This window comes from Rana temporaria, chromosome 7 (assembly GCF_905171775.1).
Source record: "Rana temporaria chromosome 7, aRanTem1.1, whole genome shotgun sequence".
NCBI lineage: Eukaryota > Metazoa > Chordata > Amphibia > Anura > Ranidae > Rana > Rana temporaria.
In genome coordinates, this window is record NC_053495.1 from 145,876,181 (window position 1) to 145,895,237 (window position 19,057).

General features: G+C 42.6%; 1 protein-coding gene across 1 annotated transcript in view; it reads left to right on the forward strand.

The window, feature by feature from the left end:
- The window catches only part of LOC120945719, a 630,725-nt gene that overhangs the window by 530,541 nt on the left and 81,127 nt on the right, over nt 1-19,057 (forward strand). The window contains exon 4 of the mRNA XM_040360081.1: nt 3,937-4,139. Within this exon, the coding sequence (XP_040216015.1) occupies nt 3,937-4,139 (203 nt within the window). The remainder of the gene's footprint in view (nt 1-3,936; nt 4,140-19,057) is intronic.

The window sequence follows — 19,057 nt, forward strand, 5'->3', positions numbered from 1 at the left end:
GAGAACATAAATGCTGTCATACAATTACACTCACGGATCCCCTGATCAAAAGTAGCTTCTAAATGCAGCCTCTCATGCCACTCAGTGTGGCGATCTCCTCATACAAACAGATGTCCGACGATCGCGTCACTAGGCTCCTCCCCCACGTGTTACGTCACTCGGCACGTAACTTGGTCATGGGTTGCTGGGTGACAGCAGCAGCTGAGCTTATATATGGGCTGACGGAGAATAGCGGAGGGGGTTCCCATCACATCATTGCCGGCAAATGTTAAAGAGAAGGCTGTACATAGTCAATGTATACACTAAATTGGAAAAAATGAACAACTTTAATTACACAATATGTAAAAGATTATATATATATATATATATATATATATATATATATATATATATATATATATATATATTATAAAAAATTATCTGCTGCCGCACTAAAACCCTTAGTATACTTTTAGGAGACAAAGATTTGTCATTTGATTTGTTCCTATAACTGATGGAGAGGAGCAGCCTTCCTGGTTGATAATTTGTTTTGCATATTAAATGCAGAAGACCAAACATTTTCAAACAAGCCTTTTTTGTACTGTGCAAACAGAAGTAAAATTTGGTCCTATCATATGTGCATGGCAAAATCTGTGATTGGTCCAAATTTCATGACTAGAATAAGCTCAAGTATTCTGATTTGTCTGTATATGGCAAGCTCTTGTGTTTGAGCCAGTCAAAAGAAGCTGTGATGTTTTACCAGACAAGGAATTAAGAGACTCTCCCAACAGTAACCCAACAGGTTTAAAGAGATATTAAAGTCTTTTTTTTTGTTTAAAAATAACAAACATGTTATATTTACTTGCTCTGTGTAATGGTTTTGCACAGAGCAGCCCCAATCCTCCTTTTAGAATTTCCCTGGTGCTCCTGGCCCCTCCCTCCTGCCGAGTGCCCTCACAGCAAGTAGCTTACTATGGAGCCACCAGAGCCCCTGCTCTGTATGTCCATTCAGACAGGGAACAGATGCTTGGCCCCACCCCCTCTCTCTCCTCATTGGCTCTCTGACTTTGATTGACAGCAGTCTGAGCCAATGATGCTGTGTCTCAGCCAATGAGGAGGAAGAGTCCCAGATAGCTGAGGCTCTCGGACAACATCGTTGGATTGAGATGGGGCTTGATTAAGTGTTAGGGGGGTGAGGAGGGCTACTGCGCACAGAAGGTTTTTTTTTTCTTAACCACTTAAGGACCGCCTCCTGCACATTTACGTCGGCAGAATGGCACGGCTGGGCACATGCGCGTACAGGTACATCCTGTGCGCGTACAGGTACGTCCTGTGCTAGTACCCAGCCCGGTCCGAAGCTCCAGGACCCGGGGATGCGATCACCGCTGGAGTCCCGCGATCGGTCCCGGAGCTGAAGAACAGGGAGAGCTGTGTGTAAACACAGCTTCCCCGTTCTTCACTGTGGCGGCGTCATCGATTGTGTGATCCCTTTTATAGGGATACACAATCAATGACGTCACACCTACAGCCACACACCCCCTACAGTTAGAAACACATATTAGGTCATACATAACCCCTTCAGCGCCCCCTTGTGGTTAACTCCCAAACTGCAATTGTCATTTTCACAGTAAACAATGCATTTTAAATGCATTTTTTGGTGTGAAAATGACAATGGTCCCAAAAAAAATTCAAAATTGTCCGAAGTGTCCGCCATAATGTCGCAGTCACGAAAAAAAACGCTGATCACCGCCATAAGTAGTAAAAAAAAAAAATTAATAAAAATGCAATAAAACTATCCCCTATTTTGTAAACGCTATAAATTTTGCGCAAACCAACCGATAAACGTTTATTGCGATTTTTTTTTTTACCAAAAATAGGTAGAATACGTATCGGCCTAAACTGAGAGAAAAAAAAAAATTATATATTTTTTGGGGGATATTTATTATAGCAAAAAGTAAAAAATATTGCATTTTTTTCAAAATTGTCGCTCTATTTTTGTTTATAGCGCAAAAAATAAAAACCGCAGAGGGGATCAAATACCACCAAAAGAAAGCTCTATTTGTGGGGAAAAAAGGACGCCAATTTTATTTGGGAGCCACGTCGCACGACCGCGCAATTGTCTGTTAAAGCGACGCAGTGCCAAATCGCAAAACCTGGCCGGGTCCTTTAGCTGCCTTAAAGCGGGGGTTCACCCTTAGAGGGCACTTTTTCCCCTTAGATTCCTGCTCGTTTTCTCTAGGGGAATCGGCTATTTGTTTTAAAATATGTGCAGTACTTACCCGTTTACGAGATGCATCCTCTCCGTCGCTTCCGGGTATGGGCTGCGGGAATGGGCGTTCCTTCTTGATTGACAGTCTTCCGAGAGGCTTCCGACGGTCGCATCCATCGCGTCACGATTTTCCGAAAGAAGCCGAACGTCGGTGCGCAGGCGCAGTATAGAGCCGCACCGACGTTCGGCTTCTTTCGGCTACGAGTGACGCGATGGATGCGACCGTCGGAAGCCTCTCGGAAGCCTGTCAATCAAGAAGGAACGCCCGCTCCCGAAGACCCATACCCGGAAGCGACGGAAGAAGATGCAGCTCGAAAACGGGAAAGTACTGCTCATATTTTAATACAAATAGCCGATTCCCCTAGACCGAACGAGCAGGAATCTAGGGGAAGAAAATTTTTTTTTTAATAAATGGGTGAACTCCCGCTTTAAGTGGTTAATGCATAGAACTTTTCCCCATTCTTTCTAGTGGTTTGTCAGTGATCGTCTGTTCCCTGTCATAGGGAACGACAATCAGTGATGTCCCATGCCCAGCCACGCCCCCTACAGTAAGAATCACACAAAAAAAATTATGAAAATGCCATAAAACTATCCCCCTATTTTGTAGACACTGTGGGCCAGATTCAGGTTGCCGCAAGGACGTATTGGTTTCGACAAGAACGTAAATTACGTCCAGCCTTATTCACGGACGACTTACGCAAACAGCGTAAAATTTCAAAATTTAGAAGCGGGAACGACGGCCATACTTAACATTGGCTACGCCACCTAGGGGGCAGCTTTATCTTTACGCCGGCATACCTCTTACGGAAACGGCATATCTTTACTGCGATGGGCAAACGTACGTTCGTGAATCGGCGTATCTACTCATTTGCATATTCTACGCCGAACTCAATGGAAGCGCTACCTAGCGGCCAGCGGAAATATTGCACCCTAAGATACGACGGCGCAGGCCGTCGTATCTTAGGTAGGTTTAAGTGTATTTCAGTTTGAGCATACACTTAAACATACGACGGGCTTAGATTCTGAGTTACGTCGGTGTATCTACTGATACGCCGGCGTAACTCTTTGTGAATCTGGCCCTATAACCTTTGCTCAAACCAATCAAACGCTTTTTTTTTTTCTACCAAAAATATTTAGAAGAATACGCATAATGGTCCGGGGCTTAAGTGGTTAATTGGGATATTTAATATAGCAAAAAGTAAGATATTGTGTTTTTTTAAAAATTTTCGCTCTTTTTTGTTTATAGCGCAAAAAAACAGAGGTGATCTAATACCACCAAAAGAAAGCTCTGTTTGTACCCAAACAAAATTTACGTAATTTTTTCCCACAAACATTGCATGACCGCACAATTGTCAAGTGACGCAGTGCCGTATCGAAAAAAAATGGCCCGGTCATTGAGCAGCCAAATCTTCCGGGGCTGGAGTGGTTAAGTAGAGTATTGCCTGTGTTGCAGATTTTCCCTCACTTCCTGTTTGCTGAACCTGTTGTCAGCGGGACAGGAGGTGAGGATAAATCTCTATGAAGAAGATCCAGATAGCAGTACAAATCTTTTTCCACTGTCCAAAACTGAAAAAAAAACATTTGGGCTTGACCTACATATTAAAATTGTGCAGGTAGGAATTTTGCTAGCTCTCCCTGGTTAGACTGAGATTTTTTTTTTGACTAATCGGTGCTTTTGTTTCTTTTAGTACCATCTACAAGAGGGAACAATTTGGAGAACTTTGCTCTTTCAGTGGAGAAGTTTCCTCACCTTCATTGTAACGTTGGCATCAACCATCGCTATTCCTTTTTTTATATACTACTTGAACACACTAAGAGATCCACCTCCTAATCAGCTGTTTAAAGTTGTGGCAGTATGTTCTGGTGTTATTGCTGAAACCCTACTAGTCAAGTAAGTATTAAACGAAACTTTGATTTTAGACAGGTTGTTTATTTTTTTGCCTTTTTATGGTTCCCACACATTGCTGATTACACCCCCAGGAATAATCGCTCAAGTTTTTTTAGCACTTTAACCAATATGAATATTCTCAAAACTGGTTGATCTAATTTGGTTCACTGATTTTGGTGTAATGAGTGGGTGAAAATATGTTTAACAATTTCAGAATTTACTGCTGTGTATAGTTTAGAAGTTGAGAAAAAAAAATATTTCCTTCTGGGCGAATGATGTACATTGCAAAAATTTTAACAAACTTTGCTGCAGGTTCCTATCTTTAGTTGCTCTGAAGGAAAAGCTGTCTGTGTCAATGTATACAGGGAATGTGAGTGACTTTTTCATTTTCAATCAGCTGATGCTTGCAGCATTATAATGAGGACAATTGCAGTGTCTAAATCCCTTTGGATGTGATTAGGGAGTACCCATGGGTGCATGCAGCCTATTGCAGTAGGGTGTGCACCCCAAAGCTTGAACACACATGCCGTCCTCTGCAGCCTCAGCTGCACTGGACAGTGAATGAACAGGAAGTGTTCTGTGCTAATCCGCTTTCTGTTCATTCACAAACTGAAGCATAGTAAACACAGTTTACTATGCTTCAGCTATGAATGAACACAGAGAGCGAGTGTGTTTACTGTGTAAATTTAGAAAATGAAGGGGACGGTAAGTTACATATTTACTATCCCCTTCCCCTGCTCTCCAAATGCAGCAACCGGAAGGAGAGGAGGGAAGCCAGCAGCACTGCAGGGTGTGGGGGCAGGCCCGGGCACTAAGGGGAATCTGTGCCACAAGTAGTGATCGGGGTGTGCCCAAGCTCACCCCCCGAGCACGCCTATGGGAGGATCCCACCAAAAATAAAATGTTTACTGCAGATGATGCCTAAAATCTTTCATCTTTGTGCAGACTTCTGGGGAAATCTGTGTGCTAATTGGAGAAAAGCCAATGTAGCACCAATATTTAAAAAGGGTTCAAAATACATCCTTGGGAATTAGACCAGTTAGCCTAACATCAATAGTATGTATGTAAGCTCTTGGAGGGGATTATAAGGCACTATATACAAGATTTTAGTAATGAGAACGGTATCATTAGCAGTAATCGGCATGGATTCATGAAGAATCGTTCTTGCCAAACCAATATATTAACCTTCTATGAGGAGGTGAAATGCCATCTAGATAAAGGAAGGCCGGTAGACGTGGTGTATCTGGATTTTGCAAAAGCATTTGACACAGTTGCTCATAAATGTTTACTGTACAAAATAAGGTCTGTTGGCATGGACCATAGGGGTGAGTACATGGATTGAAAACTGGCTACAAGGGCGAGTTCAGAGGGTGGTGATAAATGCGGAGTACTCGGAATGGTCAGGGGTGGGTAGTGGGGTCCCCCAGGGTCCTGTGCTGGGACCAATGGAGGATGCAGTGCAATCTCTGCATTTGCAGGTGATGATACTAAATTAAGAAGAGCAATAACTTCTCCGCACGATATGGAAACCTTGCAAAAAGATCTAAACAAATTACATGGCAAATGAGGTACAATGTAGAAAAACTTAAAAAAATGCATTTGAGTTGCAAAAATAGGAAAGCAATCTTTACACTGGGGGAAGAACCTCTGGGGAAATCTAGGATGGAAAAGGACCTGGGGGTCCTAGTAGATGATAGGCTCAGCAATGGCATGCGATGCCAAGCCGCTGCTAACAAAGTAAACAGAATATTGGCATGCATTAAAAGGGGATTAAAGGGATAAAATAATTCTTCCGCTCTACAAGACTCTGGTCTGGCCACGCCTAGAGTATGCTGTCCATTTCTGGGCACCAGTCCTCAGGAAGGATGTACTGGAAATGGAGTGAGTACAAAGAAGGGCAACAAAGATAATAAAGGGTCTGGATCGAACTATTAGATAAGCACCTGAACAACTACAACATACAGGGATCTACAAGGTAATACTGACATAAAATCACACACATAGGTTGTACTTGATGGACTTGTGTCTTTTTTTCAACCTCACCTACTATGTAACCTACTATGTAATTACACAAGCAGGAAGTTACATTCCTGGGGGGCATTTGGGGGTTGCTCCATACACCACAGGTGTATCAGTTACACACTGTAGCTGGAATAGATGCATGCTTTTTCCAGTTTAGAGATTCTAGAAACTACAAGAATGGAAATCCTTAGGACTGCACCTGAAAAACATCCCTTCGTGATAGTCCTCCTTACACCAAAACAATACAGAGTTGATGCACGGTGTCTAGAATCGGTTATCTGGGTCAACGGTAGTCCACTATGGTAGTTTTTTTTTTCATTTCTCTCTTTTTGGTTCCTTTTTAACGGGATTAAAAGTTTAGAATGATCCTGTACTATGATTGCATGGCATCAAACTGTACATGTCCTTGCACGTTAAGCATGTTTGTGCCATTAAGCAGAGTAAATGTACTGTATTTTTCTCCTCATTGTTCATTGATTTCACGGAGGGAAAAAGGCAAATGTTTCAGCACTTTTTTTCTGTTTCTTTCATTATGAGGAAGAAATTAAACATCCCTCTAAGTTAGTACTTAAAATATCAAAGACATTGTTAAATGCCTTTGAGTCACCATTCGAGTAATTCACTTGTGCAAAGCAGCTCCGTGGTAAATGAAACCGTACGAGGAAGGTTTCCAAAGCTGAATAAACACAAAATTAATTAGTCTGAAACTTCCTGATGGATCCATTTAATGAAAGCCTGTTATTGTGTCAAGCACTCAACACCATGAATTTGTTTTATTGTGTTCTGTGTTGCTTGCTTTATTGAACCAACATGAAGGTTACACATAACTGTTACGGCGGAAGACCTTCAAACTGTCTCAAGATATGACACGTCAACAAAGATGTTTATGAACAGATTTCACATGTCATAAGTTGGTTGGGAAAAAAAAAAATTCCCAACATTGACACAGCATGCTGCTGTCACACTGCAGACAGGGATTCTGGGAAATGATGTGTTGACAAGCACACCACAGTTAAAGAACCCTGAAGGAATTAACCTTTAACCAAATGAGTAGTCTTTCAATTTTGTCATCCAAGTCGGAGCTATGAGATTTCTATTTATGGGACATGTCCAGAAAGAGGAAGTTTCATTTAATTGGTGTGATGCTTTGTTTAGCATGCGGTTGAGCAAATTACCATTGTCATATAAAGCTTTCTTTGTTTAAACATAGCTGACATGCAAATCATTGACTTTGGTAAACAAATGATACTTCAACATTAATTTGCTGTTCTTTCAAATACTTCTGCCTAGGTTAGCTCTGTAGGATCTGTATCGCAGTTAAAAAAAATAAAAAATAAATTGACTTTTTTTTGTTATATATTTTAATATCTAAAAAGGATTTGTTGAGGCAAATTGTTTCTATTCCCGCATTTCTTTTAACTTGAAGGCAATACTCTTGACCTTGTCTTTTCCCACCTATGCACTCCATTCAACCTCTTCAACTATCCTTACCCCCTCTCTGATCACTACCTTATTAATTTCACTCTCTCTCTCTCCTCCATCTCCTCTCCCTCCAAATGCCTAACAGTTACTCGTAGAAACCTTCACCATATCAACACTTCTCTTCTACACTCTGTGACTGACCACCTCTATGACAAAATCGCACCCTTGTCCTGCGCCCACCTATCCACTTCTGTCTACAACACTTCACTTCTAGCATCACTGGACAGACTGGCCCCCCTCACTACACGCAGAAAAAGGCCCCGCCCCCTTCAACCCTGTCGAACAGATGATGTGGGCGCAAGACTACGTCCCAGGAAGACTTCGTCCAGTATAAATCTGCCCTCCAAATATACAATTCCTGCCTCCTCGCTGCCAAGCAGACCTATTTCATCACCCTCATTAAAAACGTATCACCCCGTCCCCATCAACTCTTCTCTACCTTCAACTCTCTCCTTCATCCTCCATTGCCCCCATTCACTAACTCACTCACCGCCCAGGAGATTGCCAATCACTCCAAACGGAAGATTGATACAATTCGCGACAAGATCTCTACTGTTCAGATACCCTCCATGCTTCACACCTCATGCCCACAGGTACAGTCATTACTTCCCTCTTTCAACCCCACCACTATAGACGAGGTCACTAAATTACTTGCCAACGTCCATCTTACCACCTGTGCTCTGGATCCTGTTCCCTCGCAAATGCTACGTTCACCCTCTGGCTCTATTCTACACTCTCTAACCCACATCTTCAATCTCTCCCTCTCTTCTAGCATCTTCCCTAACTCTTTGAAACATGCACTAGTCAGCCCCATACTTAAAAAGCCCTCACTGGACCCATCCGATCTTGACAACCTATGCCTCATCTCCCTGCTCCCCTATTTATCCAAACTCCTTGAACGTCTAGTCTAAAACCAACTGAGCGTCCACCTTGCTCAAAATAACCTCCTTGATCCCCTTCAGTCTGGATTTCGTCCTCAACATTCCACAGAAACTGCTCTCCTAAAACTAACAAACGATATACTAACGGCCAAAACGAAGGGACAATATTCTGTACTCCTACTCCTGGACCTCTCTGCTGCCTTCGATACAGTTGACCACCCACTCCTCCTCAAAAAACTCCACACCTTTGGTCTCCGTGACTGTACTCTTCACTGGTTCTCTACCTACTTATCCAACCGCATCTTCAGCGTTACTTACAACACTACTTCCTCCTCTCCTCTTCCATTCTCTGTTGGGGTCCCCCAAGGTTCTGTTCTTGGACCTCTCCTATTTTATATCTACACCTCCTCCCTGGGTCAGCTGATCACCTCCCACGGCTTCCAATACCACCTTTACGCTGATGACACTCAAATTTATTTCTCTACCCCTCAACTCACTCCTTCATTCTCCTCACGTATCACTAATTTACTATCAGATATATCAGTTTGGATGTCGCACCACTTCCTCAAACGCAATCTATCCAGATATGAACTTATAATTTTCCCTCCTTCACGTGCCTCTCCCCCTAATCTCTCTGTCAAAATTAATGGCACAACTATCAGCCCATCCCCCACATGTCAAGGTCCTAGGAGTAGTCCTGGACTCTGAACTGTCCTTTAAGCCTCACGTTCAATCACTGTCCAAATCATGCCGCCTCAACCTTCGCAACATCTCCAAAATACGCCCCTTTCTAACCAATGACACCACAAAACTCTTAATTCACTCCCTGGTCATCTCTCGACTCGATTACTGCAACTCCCTCCTCATTGGCTTACCTCTGCATACTCTAACCCCCCTTCAGTCCATCATGAATGCTGCTGCCAGACTCATCCACCTTACCAACCGTTCTGTCTCTGCTACTCCCCTCTGTCAATCCCTCCACTGGCTTCCGCTCACCCAACAAATTAAATTCAAACTACTAACAATTACCTACAAATCCATCCACAACTCTGCCCCCAGCTACATCAATGACCTAGTTTCTAAATACCAACCTAATCGTTCTCTAGGTTCTTCTCAAGACCTCCTACTCTCTAGCTCTCTCATCACCTGCTCCCATGCTCGTCTCCAGGACTTTTCTAGAGCCTCTCCATGCCTATGGAACTCCTTACCCCAATCTATCCGTCTATCTCCTTTATTAGCTTTTAGAGGATCCCTGAAAACCCTTCTCTTCAGAGAAGCATATCCCTCCCACACTTAACTGTATTTTCATTTGAGTCCATCTGATCATCCCCCACAGCTAACTACCCTTTGTTCCAATTGACCCTCCCTTCTAGAATGTAAGCTCTAATGAGCAGGGCCCTCTGATCCCTCCTGTATTAATTTGTATTGTGACTGTACTGTCTTCCCTGATGTAAAGCGCTGCGCAAACTGTTGGCGCTATAAAAATCCTGTATAATAACTAATCAAACATTACAAGAAAAACATTTGTCACATTTGGAAATGAATTCAGTTCTGTGTTAAAGGCAGATGGTTCACCATACAGCACCATAGTAGAATGATTAGGTTCTCAGTCACTGTAGCCAATGTTTTTATAATGTCATTAGTTATCAATTAGCATTTTAACACAAGCTGCACTTGTACTTGATTGAATATATCAATGTTTCCCAAACTTTGGACATTTGTGTACCATACTGTTGCAGCCTATGCAGAGCCTGAGCACCCATCTGTATTATAACTTACCACATGTACACTGCTGAGATTGCTTGGCTTTTGCCTGCTTATTGTTGCTCAGACTCATCGACATGCTTCTTACTGCCTGTTTTTGACTTACTGCTGTATATATCATTGTGTATATTATTGATTTCTTCTGAGAAAGCCAACATCTAATGTAGACATTAAGGAGTACCTAGGAAAAAAAACTCCCAGTCTGGCTCTTAAGATGTACCTCTAGCCAAATGTTTTTAATATTAGTTTTATAAAGTGGGGGCTGTGTAGAACCCCTGTTGGGTTTTCATTGCCATTTGTGTGCTTGTTGGAGAGATTAACCCCTTCATTTGCCCGGTGGCCATTGCCACTAGAAGTAAAACTCCAGGATTAACCAATAGTCCAGATCGCTCTTGCAGAATAAATTGAAGTCCTGATGAAGAGGGATTTGGTAGTGACGCATGAAACACATTGGCTGTCAACTCTTGATAGACCTATTTAGTGCGACATATAAACATTAATATCAGGACTGATCTCTATGACTTGGTGCTTTCATGCTTTTTTCCATCCAAGCTGGCACTGCCAAAAAAAAAAAACACTGGGGATCTGCTGGGCAGTAGAGAGCTACCATACTATAGCAATTATTCAATTTAATTGGATTTTTCACCAAGCTTCAAATCCAGCACTCCACCACCCCTTGATGTGGATTTTAAGGGGGGAAATCCACACAAAAAAAACAAGGAAAGGGGCATGGGGTTCCCCTAAAATACATACCAGACCTTTGTCAGAGTAAGTAATCTAGCATTCCAGGAAAGGGGTTGGGGTGAGAATACCCCCCTCCAAACCATATAAGGACACATGCCTTCAACATGGAGGGATACAAAAAAGTTTGAGGTTCAAAAAAAGACTAATTCAAACAGTAGAAAATCTAGTTCAACCAACAGAAAAATAGACAGAAAACCTTAATATACGCAATCCTCTACCCACAGTTGATCCAAAGGGAGGGAAAAAAAATCAGCGGAGAAAGAATCCTTCCTGATCCCACAGGAGGCAATCTGATATTCCCCGGTGTTACCTTTAAATGTTGATGTCAGTTATATTTTGTGCATTTAGTAATACATCCAGTTTTTTTTTTTTTTAAAGCAATCTAGTGTGCTGGCCAGTACTAGTTCTTGAGGGAGGCAATTTCAAATTTTTTACCCGCTCTTATTGTGAAGAAACCTTTCCATATGCAGAGGTTCAATTTCTTCCAGACGTAAAGTGTGCCTCCTTGCAACTTTTGGGGCTAAATAAATCCCACAAATAATAATAATACTCTGTAAAAAACACACTGACACTTTTTGACAAGCCCTGTAACAACAAAAAAAATCATATCGCTCAGTGAACAGTCTATTTGCCTTTAATAAATTACCCAAGTGTGTTTATTTAGTGTTTACATTTTTTTGTGAATGAGTATTATGTACCCCTAATCTGGGGGTTCCCAGATTCCGGTAAGTCCCCTGCCTACAAATTTAGGTGAATTTTTTTTTTGCAAAGATTTAGTTGAACAGACTTTCTAGAATTTTCAAGGGAAGCCAAGAAGAGCACATTAACCACCTCAATACTGGGTAATTACACCCCTCCCTGCCCAGGCCATTTTTCAGCTTTCAGTGCTTTTACACTTTGAATGACAATTGTGTGGTCTGTTACACTGTAACCATGTGAATTTTTATTAATTTCTTCACACAAATAGAGCTTTATTTTGGTGGTATTTAATCACTTTTGGATTTTAATTTTTTTCTAAAAAAATAAATAAAATGTTCTTAGTTTGTCAGTAAACATCTCCACTTTTGAGAAGTGGGGGGGTACCCAATTTTTGACAGGTTCCCACTTCTGCTCCAACCGCCTAGGCAATAGTTCTCCTTCCTTCTCACCCGGCAGTCTTCTGGGACACATGACAGGTTCCAGAAGACTGTAGGATCATTCCCAATGTGCAGAGCTGCTCGCTCATGAAGCCGAAAGCTGTCACAGCTGAGTGCCCACAGTTAAGATGCCTCTATATTACCTATGTCTTCTGTTTTCAGATAGTTTTTCCAAACTCTAAGAGATATTTGGCGACAGAGGAGAGCTCCAGCCTGTGATTGACAGCCTCCGCTGCACATGTTCCTGTGAGGTGTGGGGGGTGTGTTCCTTCCTTTCAATCGGGGCTCTGAGCTTTCCTCACTGAGCTTTGTATTGTGAGCAGGGCCGTTGTAAGGATTTTTGCCAACTCAGGCGAAGGTGCATTTTGCTCCCCCCCCCCCGGCACTCACGCACGCACAGCACCGCAAAAAAAGACAGTAAAGTGCTGCTAAAATAGCTGCTGCTGAAAGTAGCCCAAGTCATGTGCCAGGCACATGACCAAACGGATGCAGGCAGCCAATCAAATATAGTGCTTGCTCAAGATGGATTCAATAAATTAGAATTATGCATAGCCATAGATATTAATAAAGTGATTTGTGCAACAGCAGGTACTACTTGCACAAATAACTTTATGATATCTATGGCTATTCATAATTCTAATTGATTTAATCCATATTGAGCAAGCACTATACATTTGGCTGCTTGGCACTGGCAGTTGGAACCTGGCACACATCTCATACAACAACATACACATGATAGGTTAGGTACGTTGTGACTTCACTATAGTATAGTACGGATGGTACCTGGCCTCACCTGCTGCTGCAGTGTGCTGCTGCGCTGCCTGACTTTGGGGTTCCCCTCTCTGTCCTGTCCTCCACAGAAACCTCACCTCACGTGATGGGTGACCGTCGTCACTCACCGACTCGCTCTGGAAAAAGATGAAGGCGCACAGAGGAGGGTAGGCGGAGCCTCCGCTAGTTAGCCGAATCACACCGGTCTGGCCTCCGCCGGTCACACTTGTCAACAAGCATGGGGGCGCCTGTCGCACTCCTCAATGCTGCCAGACAGCTAAGCTAAGTTTTTTGCAGGTGAAGTGCCGTGCCGCCGCTGGGGCTATAGTGCGGGAGGCGGCCACAGCCGTAGGAGGACGGGTTGGAATTTTTTTCTGAGCAGGAAGCTTTTTTCGGCGCCCCTCCCCAGGGCCGGCGCTGGTGCTGTTAGGCAAGTGCCCATGTTGCCTTGCGCTAGTGCCGGCCCTGATTGTGAGACTGCAGATCCCTGCCCACTGATTTTGTGTTTTAGAGCTGAGAGATGCTGGGGAAATGTGTGTTTTGAAAGCTGGGCCTGATGCTACTGTCACGTACTTGGTTGGTGAGCCTGATCTGACGAGCAAGGCCTCTCGTACAGCTCTGGCATGGAGGCCACTAGTAGTGAGACGGTGGCCACGGGAGCATGGCGAGGTAGGTGTGCATGTGATCAATCCAGTATTCTGAGTGGCATCAGCAGGTGGATGTGACATCAGAACAAGCTGATGGCAGATAAGCTGGCACAGAGCTTGGCTGGAGTCAGACTGTGGGTATGCAGGAGGAAGCAGGAATGTGCACTTGCTGGACTTAAGAGCTGTAGCAGGCTGGATGAGCATATGCAGGGTCAGACTACCCGGGTTAGTAAGGGATGGGCAGATCAGGCATAGACGGCAGGCATCGGGATAGTCTGGTTACAAGCCAAGTAACCAACGGGAGGTAAATCAGGGAAGAACAGGAGGCAGAATCCAGAGGCAAGCCGAGGTCAGGGCAGGAAGCAGACAAACAAAGGTCAGAACCATGCCAGGTCAGGATTCCAGATTAAACAAAGGAATCGGGAACAAACACACAGAGGCTGTAGACCAAACAGCAAAGCTCTAATGCTGAAGCCTGTTCAGCCTATTTGGCGCCAGCATTAGTGACATGATGTGAGAGTGCGCATGCCTATGCCTAAGTCCATCTGCCCAGCCAGTTGCCGGCCTGCACATATATATGTACCAGGATACTTCATTTGCGCTATGGACAAGCCTTTCCTGACAGCTAGTCACTTCACTGTATAGGTATATGAAAGGGTTTTCAATTGCAAAAAAAAGAGGTCATCTACCTGTCGCAAGACTGACTGAACAGAGTTACAACTCTTTTTAAAAAAAACAGTCAAGAATAACACTATCTTCAAATTGGCTGTAACAGATAGAAGTCTGAGTAGGGGAAGGGACCATCTAAAGCATTAAAAACACTTTGTAATATTAAGTAACCATTTTTAAGAAAATCTAAGTTTAACTGTACAGTCCCAATTTCAAGGGAAAAATAAGAATTACACACCCAACCAAAATGTATGGACAAATATTATCATGACCTTAAAAAATGAATGGAGTTTAAAAAAAAATAATAATGTATCTTGGTTAATATCGTTAAACGTGTGTAACAATTTTGCATGAGATTACTTTGTTTCATGTGTTCCTATAATACTCCTCTTACATGATAGTGCTGGACATTGATCTAATGCCAGTGGGAACTTTACAATATATGTAATTTTCTTCTAGTACACAGTTACTAAAACTTCTATACTAAACAATAGTTTTTGTTCCCAGCCTTTTACAGAAAACCTTGCTACCTGAACTAATCAGAAGCATAACTTCAGTACATGTATTGCATGAATAAGTCTGAAGTTCTTGCTTGCATTTGAATACCACTGTTGACACAAAGCAATAGAGACAAGTCTGTCTTATTAGTTCAAATGCTTCCTACATAAAATGTTCATCAGTTCAAAAGGTGGCAAACTGAGAGAAACCAAACAATGAAGCTTTTATTTAATGAGTTTTATATGCACTGAAGTCTTAATAACAAGTCACCACCCAGCTAAATCTTTAATGTTATATTTAAAGCAAGCCTATTTGCCATCTGCTCTTTGGCAATATCTATCTTCGTGGCTATTTTAGCTGTTTGTTTCCCCACAACGTAAAGTGATTCTAAACTTTCCTTTTTTTTTTTTTAAGTAAAAATGTCCTACTTACCTGCTCCGAGTAGTGGTCTACACAGAGCCGCCCTGAACATCCTCTTCTGGGCTCCTCTTCAGCAAGCGGCTTGTTATGGAGGAACTCATGCGAGCTTGATCCTGAGCCGTGCTGCCTGAATCCATAGAAGCACACAGTACATCTCTGCCCCCCCTGCCTCCTTGTCACATTATTTAATTGAGAGCAGCAGGAGCCAATGGCTCCCACTGCTGCCTCTGTGAGCAGACAGAAGAGTGTTCACTGCAGACTGGCACAGCGCTGGATTGAGTTCAGGCTCAGGTAAGTATACGAGGGACTGGGGGGATCCTGATCATAGAAGTTTTCCGTATAGCGTATTCTAATTAATCAGCGGGGGTTCACTCCACTGATCCCCGCCAAGCAGGCGGATGACACAGTACCGCTCTGCTCCTATGGGGAAATTGGATGGAAACGGACTGCCTGTCTGTCTGTCTCCATCTGATGCCATCCGATCCGCCTGATGGATGGAAAATAGGATCACCATCTGTCTGGTTTTGGCAGATAGGATTGGATGGCGGCGGTTGTCGGTGTACACGTGTCCGCTGACATCCACCGCTCCAGGAGGTCCTCCTGAAAAACTGACAGGCGGACCTCATTGGACAGCCTGTGTGAAAGGGCCATTAGCCTTTAGAACCACTTTAAAAAGTTAAATTTGCTTCTGTAAGCTCTAAGACAGACATGGATCGAGTTTCTAAAGAATTTTCTCTCAAATGTTATCTAAGAATTTTCGTTCGGATTTCACACCATTAGTAGGCTGCAGCAACAGCCGATTTTCGTGCGGTCATCGTCATGTTGTAAATTTTTTGAACAATGAACGATTTTCTAATCAATGATGGGAGAATCCTGCGAGAAATGTAATAGAAAATAAATACGCATGTGCAAGAAAAGAAAATTCCCGGATTCCCAGCCACTAAAATTTTCTTTAGCAACATGAGGTCAAATTGAAGGCTTGGTTGGTCGAATTTCGAAATCAATGGTGCCACCATTGGATCACCAAATTTCTGATTTTTCAAAAGAAAATTCTTTCAAAATGTGCCCACGTTCGGCCAGCCTAATGAGCCCCTCTCTGACCCCACGCTGAGGAAGTTCCGCCCATAGGAACGTAACGCGTACGAGGGGGAGGAGCTTTGTGACGTCACCCGCGCTCGCCGACCCAACGCTGATGTGTGAGCTGTGTAAAGACTCGGAAGCCTTGGAGCTCCGTTTATGCTGATACGCTTCACACTCGGCTCTGAGTGTTGTAAAATGTGAGTTTACTTTGGTATTTTTTTACTTATTAAATCCAGTTTGAGACAGAGAGCACTAGTCTGTTCCCTTTTTGTTTCATATATTTCTCTGTGGTCGTTGGGAGTATTGAGCTGTCTGCTGCCTGCTGGTAACCTTTAAAGCTTGGACGTGTCCTTACACTTACCTTGGAGGTTTTTCAAAAGTTTTGTGACCTAGCCATGGTCGAATGGCTGAGGTGAGGGGCCATCTTTAGCTATTGGTGAAGGAACCTTCCTGTCGATCACAGCTTTTTGAGATTCAATCACAATCAGTCACTTCATTATTTGGAGCACTTTTGGACTTTTTTCACTGATGCACTTTTATGGATTTCTTTTTGTCTTAATATTAGAGTTATATATATATATATTTTTATATATAATTTATATACATTATCTGATCATCAATTGTGTTATTACTTAATTTTATATGTTTTGCGCTGCACTTTATTGTTATTGATCAGCCTAATGAGCCCTCTGATTCCTTTTGTACCAAATTATATTTTAACTGTAATGTCTGCCTTCATTTTGTAAAGTGCCAAGCAAACTGTTGGGGTCTATAAATCCTGTATAACAAAAATACAAAAAAAGCATTTTTTTTCTTTTAATGTTTTAAACATATAGAATATTTTAATGACTTAACAAAGTAGCACCGCTAGTTTAACGACCTTTAAATTTCTCTTAACGTCTAAGTGCACGTACCTGCCGTGAACTGTCGCTGGAAATGGCCTGTACTGTATAATGTAAATTCACGCCCAGTACTACTTCTCAGCATGGCTCGGAGTTAATTTCAATTAAACCCACAACATTAATTGTCCCCCTCTCCATTCTGTGGTCGCCTTTTCATTGCCTTCCAGTTTGCAACAGGTTCGACTTTGAAACAGAAAGTAATGACCATGTAAAATCCTCATCTGGAACAGGCGGCCCATGGAATATATGACATTTTTATCACCTTGTTCCAAGTTCCGCTTTCAATAAAAGCACAAATTGAAAATAAAGCCTGGGGTCTGCTTAATCATTAGTAAATTAAGAATCTGTTTTTAATATCCCCTAACTTGTAAATAATGTATCAATTGAGTAGCTTGAATGCAGAAAAGTCTGCTAAATGTGTAATGAAAGTAGTTTGCTATTATTGGAGGATGCATACCAAATGCAGCAAATTCAATAAGCCAGTTGTTGTTTGGGAAAATGGTGTTATAATTAGCAGGCACCTGCAGCTGTTTTCTAAGCTGAACAGGCCTGAAATGTGAACAAAGTGGATCTGGGTGTCACAATGTGATGAACAGGTTTAATTTTTTTTCCTTTTACCTTTTTAAACATTTAACAGCGGAATATCTTGTCTGTTATGAGGGGAGCATTGTTTACCTTGCTCGCCAAAGCTAAATGTAGAATCCATTTTATAAATGAGAGGCTTAGACTTTAGAAAAAGGCGTTTGAATGTTTTTCTGCCATTAGGAAAACTCGAGACTTGGAGCCTATTCACACCATGTGCATACTGTATCTCCCAACTGTCCCTGATTTCGAGGGACTGTCCCAGATTTGGAGCAATGTCCTCATTCCTCCTCATGTTGGTCTGATCTTTATTGATGTATATAAAATGCACTTTTTTTTCTGTCAAAAAACGGAAAATTGAATACTTACCTTCCTGTAATTTTCCTTTCCTGGTGCCTACCCATGGCAGCATACCACTGGTCATGGCTCCGCCCCCGACCGACCCACAGGACCACATAACTCTCTTATAAAAGAGTTGCCCTCCCCTCATCAGGTATTCTTTGTAACTAGACCTCAGACCGCAGAGCAGTCCATAAGGGTGGGCGTATGCTGCCATGGGTAGGTACCAGGAAAGGAAAATTACAGGAAGGTAAGTATTCAATTTTCCGTTTTCCTGGTGCCTCCATGGCAGCATACCACTGGTCAATAACTCGCTTACAGGGAGGGTACTGCTCAAAAATATTTTTAATGAACTATAAAGTAGAACATTCCAGCATCTTCTTCCCAAAGTCTCGGGAATACCTGATGAGGGGAGGGCAACTCTTTTTATAAGAGAGTTATGTGGTCCTCTGGGTCGGTCGGGGGCGGAGCCATGACCAATGGTATGCTGCCATGGAGGCACCAGGAAAGTGTTTTCCAGCACTAAACCTTTCATCTGATTTCTAAATTGCTGCATTTGTAAATTCCAAAAGCCAATATAAAGGAATAGTAGTGGTTAAAAAAAAAGCACTTGTGGGTTTAACCAATCCTTGTTTTTGTTTTTTTGTACAATTTTCCTTTAAGGGGGCGTGGCAAGGGGGGGGGGTGTCCTATGCCTACATACTTTTGTTGATAGATGTCCCTCATTTCCATCTCAAAAAGTTGGGAGGTATGCCATGTGCTTTGGGATGCGTCGCTCGATTCAGGCCTAAGACAATGACCAGCTGAAATACTATGTTGGCAAGACCCAGTTCACACCAATATGCTGCACTGGTGTGCCATGGGTAAAAATGAAACATGGGTGAAAACGGAACATGCTGCATTTCAACACAGCACAATATTCATGAGCAGAAATACTTTTTCAGTTCCTTAACCACTTAAATACAGGGCATTTTCACCCCTTTC